At 41.2% G+C, this 13955-nt stretch overlaps 1 protein-coding gene across 4 annotated transcripts in view; it reads left to right on the forward strand.

Moving 5' to 3' along the window:
• The window catches only part of DCTN5 (dynactin subunit 5), a 28865-nt gene that overhangs the window by 9393 nt on the left and 5517 nt on the right, over positions 1 to 13955 (forward strand). For 3 of the 4 annotated variants that reach the window (XR_001710060.4, XM_009430492.4, NM_001246500.2), the window contains 2 exon segments: positions 8124 to 8242; positions 10798 to 10909. Coding sequence is in view for 3 of the 4 variants with exons in the window: in XM_009430492.4 (XP_009428767.1) it covers positions 8124 to 8242; positions 10798 to 10909 (231 nt within the window). In the remaining variant the exon portion in view is untranslated. 4 annotated transcript variants of the gene reach the window in all.

Genomic DNA, 13955 nt, shown 5'->3' on the forward strand with positions numbered 1-13955 from the left:
CAAGCGATTCTCCTGCCTCCCTCCCTCCCTCCCCACACACCACCTCTTCCTCCCACCACACCTGGCTAATTTTTTTTTTTTTTGTATTTTTAGTAGAGACCGGGTTTCACCATGTTGGCCAGGATGGTCTTGAACTCCTGACCTCAGGTGATTGCCCACTTTGGCCTCCCAAAGTGCTGGGATTACAGGCGTGAGCCACTGCACCCGGCTGGCCAGTCTGTGCATTTTCACTGCTGTGTACAATTCCACTTATCCACCTTCCTTTTGGTGGAAAGTTACTTTGTTTCTAGTTTTTTTGCTATTATGAACAATCCATTTATATTTCTATCCCTTCTCTTTCAGAACTTTGTCATTTCTGTTTTCCTGAGCCCATATATCAGATGTCACAGTGCCTGCAGGGATAGAAAGAGATCAGATGAGTCAGTAAGACGGAGTGTGAACAATAGGGAGTGGTGGGGCCTGGTGAATTGGAGAATGTGACCAGTCTAAGCCCAAGCTGATTGTTACTGTGTGGGAATACAGGCCCACGTGGCAACAATCAGCTTTCCAGAGCTTCTGATTCTTTTTCAAAAGCAACTGGAAATCTCACTTTTTAAAATGCAAGATGTTCCACTACTCAGATAGTAATGTTTAATTTTAAATGATTTGTTAAAATGCCACATGTCCTTCCTGTAGGAGATAGCTAAAAAAAAAATTAAAAGAAATAAATAATAAAAATGCTGCATGAGCCAAACAATACAGGTTTGCAAGTATAGTCCTTCAACCTCCACTTTGCTATCTCTGCCTTGCCCATTGTTGAGTTCAGTGAACTCTTTGCTTTGCTTCTGTGAAGGGCAGCAACCTCCTTTCATTTGCTTCTCTGAAGGGCAGCCACCTTCTTTCATTTTAACACCCCGTTGCCTCTGTTTTGAATCTGACTTCCTCAGCACTACTCCTTGTGAAATAGGAAACCAAGATTTGAGTCCATCTTCCTAAATTTCTCTGACCACCTGTGATACAATTTACTTCCTTTGCGTGTGTTTGCTTCTTTAGTTGGTGTATAGTTTAGGCTGACAAACAGACTTATGTGGATGTTCTTTATTTCCAGATTAAGCTTGTTGTACTTATTTAAAACACAATAAAACAACCACCATCACCAAATACCCAGGACTTTTGGAATTCTGTTTTCCTCCAAAAGAAAAGGAAGCCATTTTCTCTGATTGTAGGTGGAAACATGAAACTGAAAACAATAATTGAAGTAAAGTAAGACTCTTAGATGGAGGAAGTTCATACTAGAAATAGATAATCTCTTTAAGCTTGAAGAGTATATCTTTTGAAAACCAAAGTGGCTGGGCACGGTGGCTCATGCCTGTAATCCCAGCACTTTGTGAGACCAAGGCGGGCGGAGGCGGGCGGATTACCTGAGGTCAGGAGTTTGAGAGCAGCCTGGCCATCATGGTGAAACCCCATCTCTACTAAAAATACAAAAATTAGCCTAGTGTGATGGCATGCGCCTGTAATCCCAGCTACTCAGGAGGCTGAGGCAAGAGAATCACTTGAACCTGGGAGGTGGAGGTTGTAGTGAGTTGAGATCACACCACTGCGCCCCAGCCTGAGCAACAGAGTAAGACTCCATCTCAAAAACTAAAAATAAAAAAGAAAACCAAAAGAACTGTAATACTTCATAATCAGCAGCAGATGTGGAAGTTCTTTTTTATGAGTACAAGTTTTGTAGACTATACGTATGCAGTTGAGATGAGTAAGTTTTTCCAGGTATGAGTCTATTTCTTTTTTGGTATTCTTCAGAGTCAGGTGTTCAGGCTAGCGATAAATCTAAATTCACCTATATATCAGGAGTTCCCCACCTACCTCCCTAACCTGACCTTCTGTCCTTGACCTCAGACCTTTATTTACAACTGCCTATTGATCATCCCGTAGCTATCTCAAATTCAACATTTCAAAATTTAATTGGTAATCCTCATAATTGCTTACCCTATTGTAAATTCTCTTTGTCTTACCTCCCAACAGCTGAACAGTCACCAAGTCATATAGATTCTCTTCCTTCTTTTCTTTTTAAACATTTTATTATGGAACTAAATCCAATCATCTTTATTGAGGTATAATTTGCATACAATAAATGTATCCATTTTGAGTGTGCAATTCGACAAGTTTTGACTGATGGGTACATCTGTGCAACCACTACTGCAATCAAGATATAGAATACATTTCTATTACTCTAGTTTCCTTGTGCCCCTTTGCAGTCAATCCTCTACCCTTGTACCCTTGCCCCAGGCAACCACCAATATAAAACTAATATAGATTAGTTTTGCATTTTCTGAAGTTTCATATAATTAGAATCACAAGCCCTTTTTAAAAATAATTTTTCATTGACATATAATAGATGTACATATTTTGGGGGCACATGATAATTTAATACATTTATAAAATTTATAAAGATAAGATTGGTTTTGGCCGGACGTGGTGGCCCACACCTGTAATCCCAGCACTTTCAGAGGCCAAGGTGGGAAGATCTCTTGAGCCCAGGATTTCAAAACCAGCCTGGGCAACATAGGGAGACCCCCATCTCTACAAATAAAAAAAATTAGCTGGGCTTGGTGGTGCACACCTGTGGTCCCAGCTGCTTGGGAAGCTGAGCGGGGAGGATCGCTTGAGCCTGGGAGGTCGAGGCTGCAGTGAGCCGTGATGGCACCACTGCACTCCAGCCTGGGCGGCAGAGTGAGACCCTGTCCCCCAAAAAATGAAAAAATAAAAAATCAGTGTAATTGGGATATTCTTCACCTTAAATATTTGTCTTTATGCTAGAAACAATCAAATTATTTCCTTCTAGAGTAGCCAAGGCAATCTTGAGCAAAAAGAACAACGCTACCTGACTTCAAACTACTACAGGGCTACAGTAACCAAAACAGTGTGTTGCTGTTACAAGAACAGACACAGAACAATGGAACAGAATAGAGAACCCAAAAATAAGACCACACACCTACAACTATCTCGTCTTCATCAAACCTGCCAAAAACAAGCAATGAGGAAAGGATTCTCTATTCAATAAATGGTGCTTGGATAACTGCCTAGCCATATGGAGAAAATTGAAACTGGACCCCTTCCTTATACCATATAGAAAAATCAACTCAAGATGGATTAAAGACTTAAATATAAAACCCAAAACTGTAAAAATCCTGGAAGACAACCTAACCAGTACCATTCAGGACATAGGCACAGGCAAAGATTTCATGATGAAGATGCCAAAAGCAATTGCAACAAAGCGAAAGTTGACAAATGAGATCTGATTAAACTAAAGAGCTTCTGCATAGCAAAAGAAACTATTAACAGAGTAAACAGACATCCTACAGAATGGGAGAAAATTTTTGCAAACTATGCATCTGACAAAGGTCTAATATCCAGCATCTAAAGGAATTAAACAAATTTACAAGTAGAAAACAACCCCATTTAAAAAGTGGGCAAAGGACATGAACAGACACTTTTCAAAAGAAGACATACAATAATCATGACAAAAAACTCAACATCACTGATCATTAGAGAAGTGCAAATCAAAACCACGAGATACCGTCTCACACCAGTCAGAATAGCTGTTATTAAAAAGTCAGAAAATAACAGATGCTGGTGAGGTTGTGAAGAAAAAGGAACACTTACATACTGTTAGTGGGAGTGTAACCATTGTGGAAGACAGTGTGGTGATTCCTCAGAGACCTAAAGACAGAAATACCATTTGACCCAGCAATCCCATTACTGGGTATATACCCAAAAGAATATAAATCATTCTATTATAAAGACATGTGCACACATATATTCATTGCAACACTGTTCACAATAGCAAAGACATGGAATCAACCTAAATGCTCATCAGTGATAGACTGGATAAAGAAAATGTGGTACAGGTACACCATGGAATACAATGCAGCCATAAAAAAGAGTGAGATCATGTTTTTTGCAGGGACATGGATGGAGCTGGAGGCTAAATGATGAGAACACATGGACACATAGAGGGGAACAACACACACTGGGGCCTATGGGAGCGGGGAGTTGGGAGGGTGCAGGAGGGAAAGGATCGGGAAAAATAATGGGTACTAGGCTTAATACCTGGGTGATGAAATAATGTGTACAACAAACCTCCATGACACAAGTTTACCTATGTAACAAACCTGCATATGTACCCCTGAACTTAAAAGTTAAAAAAAAATTATTTCCTTCTAGCTATTTTGAAATACATAATAGATTACTGTAAACTATAGTCACCCTACTGACCTATCAAATTCTAGGTCTTATTTCTTCTATCAGGCTGTATATTTGTGCCCATTAATCAACACCTCTTCCTTCCTCCTACCTTTCTTGGCCTTTGGTAACCAACAGTCTACTCTCTGTCTTGAAATCTACTTTTTTAGTGCCCACATATGAGTGAGAACGTGTGATATTTGTCTTTCTGTGCTTGGCTTATTTCATTTAATATAGTAACCTCCAGTTCCATCCATGTTGCTGCAAATGACAGGATTTCATTCTTTTTTATGACTGAATAATATTCCATTATGTATATATACTACATTTTCTTCACTTGATCTTAGCCAAAAGGCCAAGAAGTGATATATACCACATTTTCTTTATCCTTTCGCCCATTCATGGATATCTGGGTTAGAATCATATACTCTTTTATGTCAAGCTTTTTTCACGCAGCATAATGTTTTTGAGATGTATCCATCTTGTTGCATATAGTAGCAGATTATTATTTTTTCCTTTTTATAGCTAAATATTATCATTATGGAACTTTTAACACATGTACAAAAGTAGAGAGGATATATAATGAATTCCCATAAACTCATTTACCAGCTTCCATAATTAGCAATATTCTGACATTTTTGCTTCATCTCTAAACTCACCCTGTAAACTCAGTCCTAGTTTGACTAGGGTGGGGTAGGGAAGGCTAGAGTTTTTTATTCTTACTTATTTATTTTTTCTTTTTCTGAGACAGAGTCTTACTCTCTTGCCCAGGCTGGAGTGCAGCAAGTGGCTGTAGCCTTGATTCTTGGTGATCCTTCCGCCTCAGCCTCTGGTGTAGCTGGGACTATAGGCACATGCCACCATGCCCTGCTTAATTTTTTTTTTTTTTTTTTTTTTTTGAGGCACAGTCTTGCTCTGTCACCCAGGTGGGAGTGCAGTGGTGTGATCTCAGCTTACCGCAGCCTCGACCTCTGCATACTCAGACAATCCCCCCACCTCAGACTCCTGAGTAGCTGGGACTACAGGTGCACACCACCACATCTGGCTAATTTTTGTATTTTTTGTAAAGATAGGGTTTTGCCATGTTGCCCAGGCTGGTCTCGCCCTGCTGTGCTCAAGCAGTCCTCCTGCATCAGCCTCCCAAAGTACTAGAATTACAGGCATGAGCCACCATTCCCGGCTGGATGGTATTTTAAAACAAATTGCAAATGTCATATTATTTCACCCACAAATACTTCAGTGTGTCTTACTAATTCTTAAGGACTTAAAAATTCAGTAGAGGTGGGGCATGGTGGCTCACAATTGGAATCCTAGCACTTGGGAGGCTGAAGTAAGAGAAATTACTTGAGGCCAGGCATTTGTGACCAGCCTGGGCAACATAGCAAGACCATGTCTCTACAAAAAATGAAAAGAAAAATTAGCCAGGTCTAGTGGCATGCACCTGTAGTCCCAGCTACTTGGAGGCTGAGGCAGAAGGATCTCTTGAGCCCAGGAGTTCAAGGTTACAGTGAGCTATGATCATGCCACTGCACTCCAGCCTGGGTGACAGAGCGAGACCCTGTCTCTATAAACAAACAAAAATGAGTAGAGTATCACTGTTATCATGTTATATTGTAAAAACTCCAGTACTTCCTTAATACCATCTAACACTTAGTCCATATTCAGTCTTCCCAGTATCTCAGGATATCTTTTTCCAGTTCGTTTGTTCAAAGCAGAATCCAAACATGATGCTGCACACATTGTATTTGGTTGATATGTCTCTTAAGTCTCTTTTAATCTGTAACAGTTCTCTTTCCCCAACCCTTTTTTCTCTCCATGCCATTTATATATTGCAGAAACTGGATCACTGTCCAGTTGAATTCTCCAGCTGCTGAATTTGGCTGATTATGTCTATATGGAGTTGCCTAATAGGGTCCTTATCTCCCTCCTTCCTTGAAATTGGTTGTTAAATCTACAGGCTTAATCAGATTAATTTACTTTTATTATTAATTTATATATTTTTACTATTTATTTTTTCTTTCTATATGTACAGTTATTGCTTTAGATAAGATCCATTATAGGCTGGGCTCAGTGGCTCATGCCTATAATCCCAGCACTTTGGGAGGATCACTTGAGGTCAGGAGTTCAAGACCAGCCTAGCCAACATGGTGAAACCCTATCTCTACTAAAAATACAAAAATGAGCCGGGCATGGTGGTGGGTGCCTGTAATCCCAGCTACTGGGGAGGCTGAGGCAGGAGAATTGCTTGAGCCTGGGAGGCGGGGTTGCAGTGAGCCAAGATCATGCCACTGCACTCCAGCCTGAGTGACAGAGCAAGACTCCATCTCAAAAAAAAAAAAAAAAAAAAAAGATTCATTATCTATTTTTACCTTGATCCACTGTAGTCATCTAAAGGGTCAGTTTTCCTCAGGTCTCTCACCTGTATCCTCCATGCAGATGCCAGGGTGCTTCCAGAGTAGTAGTAATAATACGGAAATTTATGTATGTTAATCCTTTGTTTAAAATACTGGGGCCAAGTGCAGTGTCTAATGCCTGCAGTCACAGCACTTTGGGAGGTCAAAGTTGGAGGATTGATTGCATGAGCCTAGGGTTTCAAGACCAGCGTGGGCAACATAGTGAGACTCCAGCTCTACAAAACATTTAAAAATTAGTGGGATGTGGTGGCACACACCTGTAGTCCCAGCTGCTCAGAAGGCTTAGGCGGGAGGATCCCTTGAGCCCAGGAGCTCAAGGTTGCAGTGAGCTATGATTGTGGCACTGCACTGCAGCCTGGGCAACAGAGTGAGACCCTGTGTCTTAAAAAAAAAAAAAAAATTTTTTTTTTTTTCGAGGCAAAATCTCACTCTTTTCATCCAGGCTGGAGTGCAATGGCACGATCTTGGCTCACTGCAACCTCCGCCTCCCAGGTTCAAGCGATTCTCCTGCCTCAGCCTTCCAAGTAGCTGGGATTACTGCAGGTACTTGCCACCATGCCTGGCTAATTTTTGTATTTTTAGTAGAGATGGGGTTTCGCCATGTTGGCCAGCCTGGTCTTGAACTCCTGACCTCAGGCAATCCACCTGCTTCAGCCTCCCAAAGTGTTGGGATTACAGGCGTAAGCTACCGCACCCGGCCAGAAAAATTTTTTTAATGAAATAAAATATTTTACTGACTCTGTATCCTCTAGGAAAATGTCTAAGTTTCTGTGCTTAGCATACATAATTCCTCATAATCTACTTGCATGTCCCTTGCTTACTTTTTCCAGTTACAACTCCAGCATATGTACTTTTTAACCCCATTCATTTATTCAGCAGACATTTTGAGGGTGCCTACTCTTTACCAAGTATAAGGCATTAATCCTCCCAGACTTACAGGTTGTGTTACGCAGCCTCTCTCAGCAACTTCTGGGGAAGCCACGTCTTACACTCTGCAGTGTAGCACTTAGAATCTGAGTTCAGAGGTTGGGAGATGAACCAGAACTCCAGTGGGTCCACCTCTTGGAGCATGGAGTTGGAGGAGATGTACTGTTAAGAAAGAAGACAAAGGTAAAGCAGCCAGAACTCTTGGTAAGCAAGCAGCCAAGGCTTGGGGGGCATGAGGACTTACCTGAGCAAATCTAAAGAGACATATAAGCCAGATCTGCTATAGGTGTTCTCACTAAGTGCTCATTCAGTGAGTTCTATTCATGGGGGATTAAGGGCAAAGCTTGTGATGTACTAGGAACATCACTAACTGCAGTCACTGTCATGAGGGCAGTTCTCTTTTTACCTTACAATTTATTCCTTTTGGCGGAACATTTGAAACATTCTGTCAGAGTGGATTGTAACATAACTCAGAATCAGTATCTCGTTATCTACTCTTTTTTGTTACGTCTTAGGCTATGTTGCTAATTTTTTTAAATTTGCTTCGTCTTACAGACCATTGTGATGAATGACTGTATTATCCGAGGGGATCTGGCAAATGTAAGAGTTGGACGTCATTGTGTTGTGAAAAGTCGTAGTGTCATAAGGCCACCATTCAAGAAGTTCAGCAAAGGGTATGTAATTTAATTACTTTGTTCAAGTCTTGGGCAAGAAGCTGCCACTGGTGGTGTGGTCCATGTGTTGAGTTGTGGTATAATGACTAGGTCTGTCCTGTTGTTTGAAGCACTGAGTAAGAGTTCACTATAATGAACACAACTCTGCTGGTAGTTGTCTCAGTCTGGTTGATGATTGGTTGCTACAAACAGAATCTGCTTACACACTGGCAAAAGCAAAGCGTTTCTGATCAAACAGACTGGCGAGACTGGCGTATATAATGGAACCTAAGAGTAGGAAAGGAGCAAGCCAGGCCTCACAAGGGACCGGAACCTGGAATTGGACAGCTAGCCGGAATCAAGACTGTTTTGTCTACCTATCCCTCTCTGTATCTGAGATTGTATTTTTTCTTCTATACTGCCCTTCTCTCTGCATTTCTGCTTGCCTTTTCTCTCTCACAGATACCTGCCCCGTTTGTTCATGGAGCCTACCTTGCTGACTCAGCCTCTAATTTATATCATTTCTCCATTTAGGCTTCCAGTGGACACCAACTAGAGATCTTATGTGTTACTTCCAAACTCCTGAGAGAGAGAATCTGATTGACTCACCTTAAGTATCCCTGATCTGAACGACTTTGACCCAAAGGGCAGAGTCAAGTCAGGTCCACTGATCCTTCAGTGGGAATAAAGACTGTCCAAGAAAGGCCAGGGACAGAGCAGGCAAACTGACCACCATAGCTGATATGGTGCTAAAGTATTCTCTTTGCCTCTTTGCTTCTCTCCTCTTTGGCTAATTGCCCTCCTGGCACCCATCTGCATTTCATCCAATAAGTCAGCAAGCATTTATTGAGCACCTTCCTCATGCTTGCAGCTGGGTTGTAAGCTGAGAATATATAAAGATAGATAAAATAAAATTCCTGCCTCAAGGTTCCCAAAGTCTAGTTGTAGAAGCGATTAACATAATCAGATAGTGACATATGACAGCTACTATATGATGTGATACACCTGTCACAGAGGTGTGACCATGGTTAGGAAGGAACAGAGAAGGGAGCAATTAACTCAAACTAATGATAATACCCAGAAGTATATCATGCAGTAATAATCCCACATTTCCAATAATGATGTTGGATTCCAGGCTTTCCATGACATACAAGAACTGGATCGGGGGAATCATTATAAAACATTCATGTGATTAGCTTTGAAGGCTACTAGGGGAAAACCAGAAAACCTCCTGGTACCCTATTATGGTTTTATACGGTGTGACTGATACACTACTAGAGATGTTGATTAACATAATTGTTGGGTTGGATATGGCACAGGAAAAGCACCAAGAGTGAACAAGGGGTTTATTGCTGAATGAAGGGATGTGTAAATAGGAATAGTACATGTGAGAAATGCTGAAAATATGAAAGTATAAGTAGCAAAACGTGAATAGAAGCTAAATGTGGATTTTTTTCTACCTGCATATCATACCAGAACCAGATAATACTATCGAACTTGGAATCTTAAATTTAAAATTAAAGAACTGTCAGTACTGCTACAGACTGTGATGAGATCAGGGAATGCATTGCTGCACAAGAGGTACAGACCAAAAATACTAGTGGTTAAGGAAGATTTAAACAAATTATAGGTTCGTAGAGGACAGGTATCATCTCTGAAAAAATATTCTGGACAGAATAGAACAGAATTGGAATTCTTCTATACTGCCCTTCTCTCTGCATTTCTACTTCCCTTTTCTCTAGTGAGCATCTAGCACTTTATATTCATTCCAGTCCAAATATTTTACATCCCAAGGTATAGAAATTACATATAAATGTGATCACAGAACCACTGTCAGTGACATTTGAGGAACCCTAGAGAACGGGATGGGAATGATGTCAGATATCTGGAGAAAGCCTGCTGACTCCTACTCAAAGTCAATTAAGTTTTTCCTAAAGCCATGGACTAGGTAAGGTCTCCTTGTTATATATGCTCATAACTTGATATTGTGTTTCTGTAGCCCTTATCACAGTTGTCACTACTTACTATTTAATCTCATTTCTTCTCTTGATTGCAAGCTGCTCGTGGACAGTGTTCTGTCTCTTTTGTCATTATTATAGCCCTAATTTCTAGCATTGAGTCTGGCACATAGTAGTCACTCACTGAAGTCTGCGAATGAATAAATTTTTAGAATGCCGAATGTGGAAATTATAACTCATGAGCCTACTGTCAATCACCTGGAACATTATAGGGCAGGTTACTAAAAATGTGATCTGTGAGCATTTTCAAAGGAAGTGGGAATGAACAAACGTTCATTGATTTTTATTTGGTACCTGCTCTTTTAGCTTTGAAGATCTTGCCCCTCCTGCCTTGGTTTTTCCTTGCATATTTCTTTGGTGTACTATTGCAATTTTGAACTAGTAATCATATTCATTTTCTTCAATATTGTATAATTTTTCTAGCCTGAGGTTTCTTTCCTTGCTGGGAACAGTCTTGCTAAGATGATAAAGTTCAGATTATGATCTGTAGTTCTATAAACCTTGACCCAAAGTACATCATCTTGACCTTTCTGTGTTCTTCTTCTTTTCCTCTTCTAGTGTTGCATTCTTTCCTTTACATATTGGAGACCATGTCTTTATTGAGGAAGATTGTGTGGTCAACGCAGCTCAGATTGGTTCCTATGTTCATGTTGGGAAGAACTGTGTGATTGTGAGTATGATGGCTTGGTTGGCAAAGCGGCCTCACTTTCCCTTCAGCTCCCATCCCTCACTTCGGTGGGACCCTGTTTCTGTGACTAAGCAGGGTAGCAGTGGTTTCCAGTCTTCCCAGAGTTGGATTTTTCTTGACAGATACGGAATTTTTTCAGCTGGGTGCGGTGGCTCATGCCTGTAATCCCAGCTTTTTGGGAGGTTGAAGCAGGTGGATCACTTGAGGTCAGGAGTTTGAGACCAGTCTGGCCAACATGGCAAAACCCTGTCTCTACAAAAATACAAAAATTAGCTGGGCATGGTGGCGCATGCCTGTAGTCCCAGCTACTCGGGAGGCTGAGGCAGGAAAATCACTTGAACCCAGGAGGCGGAGGTTGCAATGAGCCAAGATTGCACCACTGCTTTCCAGTCTGGGCAACAAAGCGAGACACTGTCTTATAAATAAATAAATAAATAGATTTGGAATATTTTCTAGACATTAATACTGGCAAGCATTTATCAAGCCTCCTCTATATGATGTTAAACTCTTTCCTTTGATGATTTCATTTAATCCTTACAACCATTCAAATGTGTTAGGTGTTATCCCTATTTGCAGATGAGAAGACAGGACCTTAAATATTAAGGGATTTGGGGCCAGGTGTGATGACTGTCGCCTGTAATCCCAGCACTTTGGGAGGCCAAGGCAGGAGGATCCCTTGAGCCCAGGAGTTCAAGACCAGCCTGGGCAACAAAGCAAGACCCTTTCTCTTAAAAAAAAAAAAAAAACCCAAAAGTTAAGGGATTTGATAGGGCTAGAAAGCAGTAGACCTGGGATTTAAACCCAGGCAATATGATTATTAGCCATGCTGCTATATGGCCTACTTATTGCCTTACTTCACAGAGCTTACAGTCTAATGGGAGTAAGGAAATCTGAAGGGTGAGTTGAAACTGGGGGAAGACAGGCATTTCAGGAAAGAGATTCACATGTGTAAGGAAGGGTTCGAGTCATCAAAGGGCATTTACATGTAATTCAGGGTGAAAGCGGGCCCCTTGCTCAGCAGAATCTGTAGGACCCTGGTCCATTGGAGCCTAAGAATAGGTTGATTTAACCCAACCAAGGCTTAACAAGGTTGGATTTCCTGTGATTTCTTAGATGATGAGCTTGATTTCAGTTGGGATTTATGAGAACCATGTTTAGGGAAAGTGTTTTCTGCATTTTAGATTTGTACTCCAGACTAGATTCTAGGAAAAGCCAAGACTCTGTTTCTTTAATGACCATTCCCGTTAATATGGAGCCAGCTCTCTGCCCTGGATAAGACTCAGACCCTGAAATATCAAAAAACTTGCAGAAACAAAACAGTTCACATTCCAGGAGCTATGAGGGTACAGCAAAGGTGGACAGAAAGTCTTTGGGACAAGGGGAAAGTTAGTAAAGTTCATCCTCTCCCCTCACCCTAATTGCTTGACAAAAGCTAGCCTTCCAGCTGGGGGTTTCTGATATTTTCCTTAGCAAAGTGAAGATATCACCACAGTAGCCTAGTCGTATAACCCTGTCGTTTATCCTCAGAGCGAAATGTCTGAAAGGTTAAATCCAAATTCTATTCCCAGTGCTTAGGAAATTCTAATCCTATTGTCAGGTGCTCTTGTTTTTATGCCACTTTTTAATATATCACTTCATGATATAGTCATTGTTCCATATTGGCGGTACTCACTGAGCCTTGACAAATACTCGATCTCAGGAGAGATTCTTTTAGAATTCTAGAATCTCAGCACTGGAAGTAACTCTTTTAGTCCAGCCGTCCCCATGACACATAGCTCCTTCCTATAACATCCCATATGATAGTCTTAATTTCCGTTTGGATATGTGAAGATGTAGGTGTTCATCAGAATTGCCCAGATGCCTGAAGGAAAAGCTTAACAAGCAATATTTATAGGCACTGTTACTGTAGTATGAGTTTTACATTTATTCTCTCTATTCTTGACAACCTCCCTGCAGATTTGGTTTTCCATCCTGTTTCACAGATGAGGAAACCAAGGCTCCAAGATGCTAACTTACTTGCACAGGATATATAGGTAGCTGTAGTATTAGCAGCACGGCTGCAGTTGTTAATTCCTTGGAAAGCTCTCTAGGGAAGAATAAAGAAGTAGTTTCAGGCCAGGCGCAGTGGCTCATGCCTGTAATCCCAGCACTTTGGGAGGCCGAGGCAGGAGGATCATTTGAGGCTAGGAGTTTAAGACCAGCCTGGCCAACATGGTGAAACCCCATCTCTACTAAAAATACAAAAAAATTAACTGGGCATGGTGGCACATGCCTGTAATCCCAGCTACTTGGGAGGCTGAAACAGGAGAATCGCTTGAACCCAGGAGGTGGAGGTTGCAGTGAGCCGAGATAGCGCCACTGCACTCCAGCCTGGGCAACAGAGTGAGACTGTGTCCCCCGCTACCAAAAAAAAAAGAAGTTTCAGCTTTTAACTCCTCAGCTATTACCAGTACATTCATGCCTAAGAAATACCTACATTTTAAATGTTTAATTTGATTGATGAGTCTACCCAGACAGCTTCTGAAACCCAGTTAAGTATTATTTCTCTAAGTGGGCAAAATGGCCAACCAGTGGACAGAGCAGGTGCCTTCAGGCTGCATGGTGGCTGGTATACACAGTGAAAATATCCCATCAACTAGTCTTCTTTTCCAGGGCCCTTTGTCTGTGGATCCCTCCATGGGACTATATCATGCCTTATGTAGCACATTGGGTGTCCTTTTACTCAGTGCCTCATGAACTTAGTCTGAGTTAGTAGGAGCTTAGTCATGACAGGAATTCTTAGGTTTTATGTTAATTTGAGGTCACCAGGGAAGATAGTTGCCATATTTTTAAAATTGCCACTAGCAGGTAACCCATGGAAGATAACTTTACAAGGAAGTATGAAGAACTATAGTCATAATGTGCTTTTGAGCTAAAGATGTTGCTGAGTATTCTCATAGCTGTTATCCACCTAGCTGGAGAGAGATCAGCCACTTGGGAAATTCAGAGCCACTTAGGAAATTCACATGCTTTCATAAGAAGTTCATTT

The sequence above is a fragment of the Pan troglodytes genome, chromosome 18 (assembly GCF_028858775.2).
Source record: "Pan troglodytes isolate AG18354 chromosome 18, NHGRI_mPanTro3-v2.0_pri, whole genome shotgun sequence".
Classification (NCBI taxonomy): domain Eukaryota; kingdom Metazoa; phylum Chordata; class Mammalia; order Primates; family Hominidae; genus Pan; species Pan troglodytes.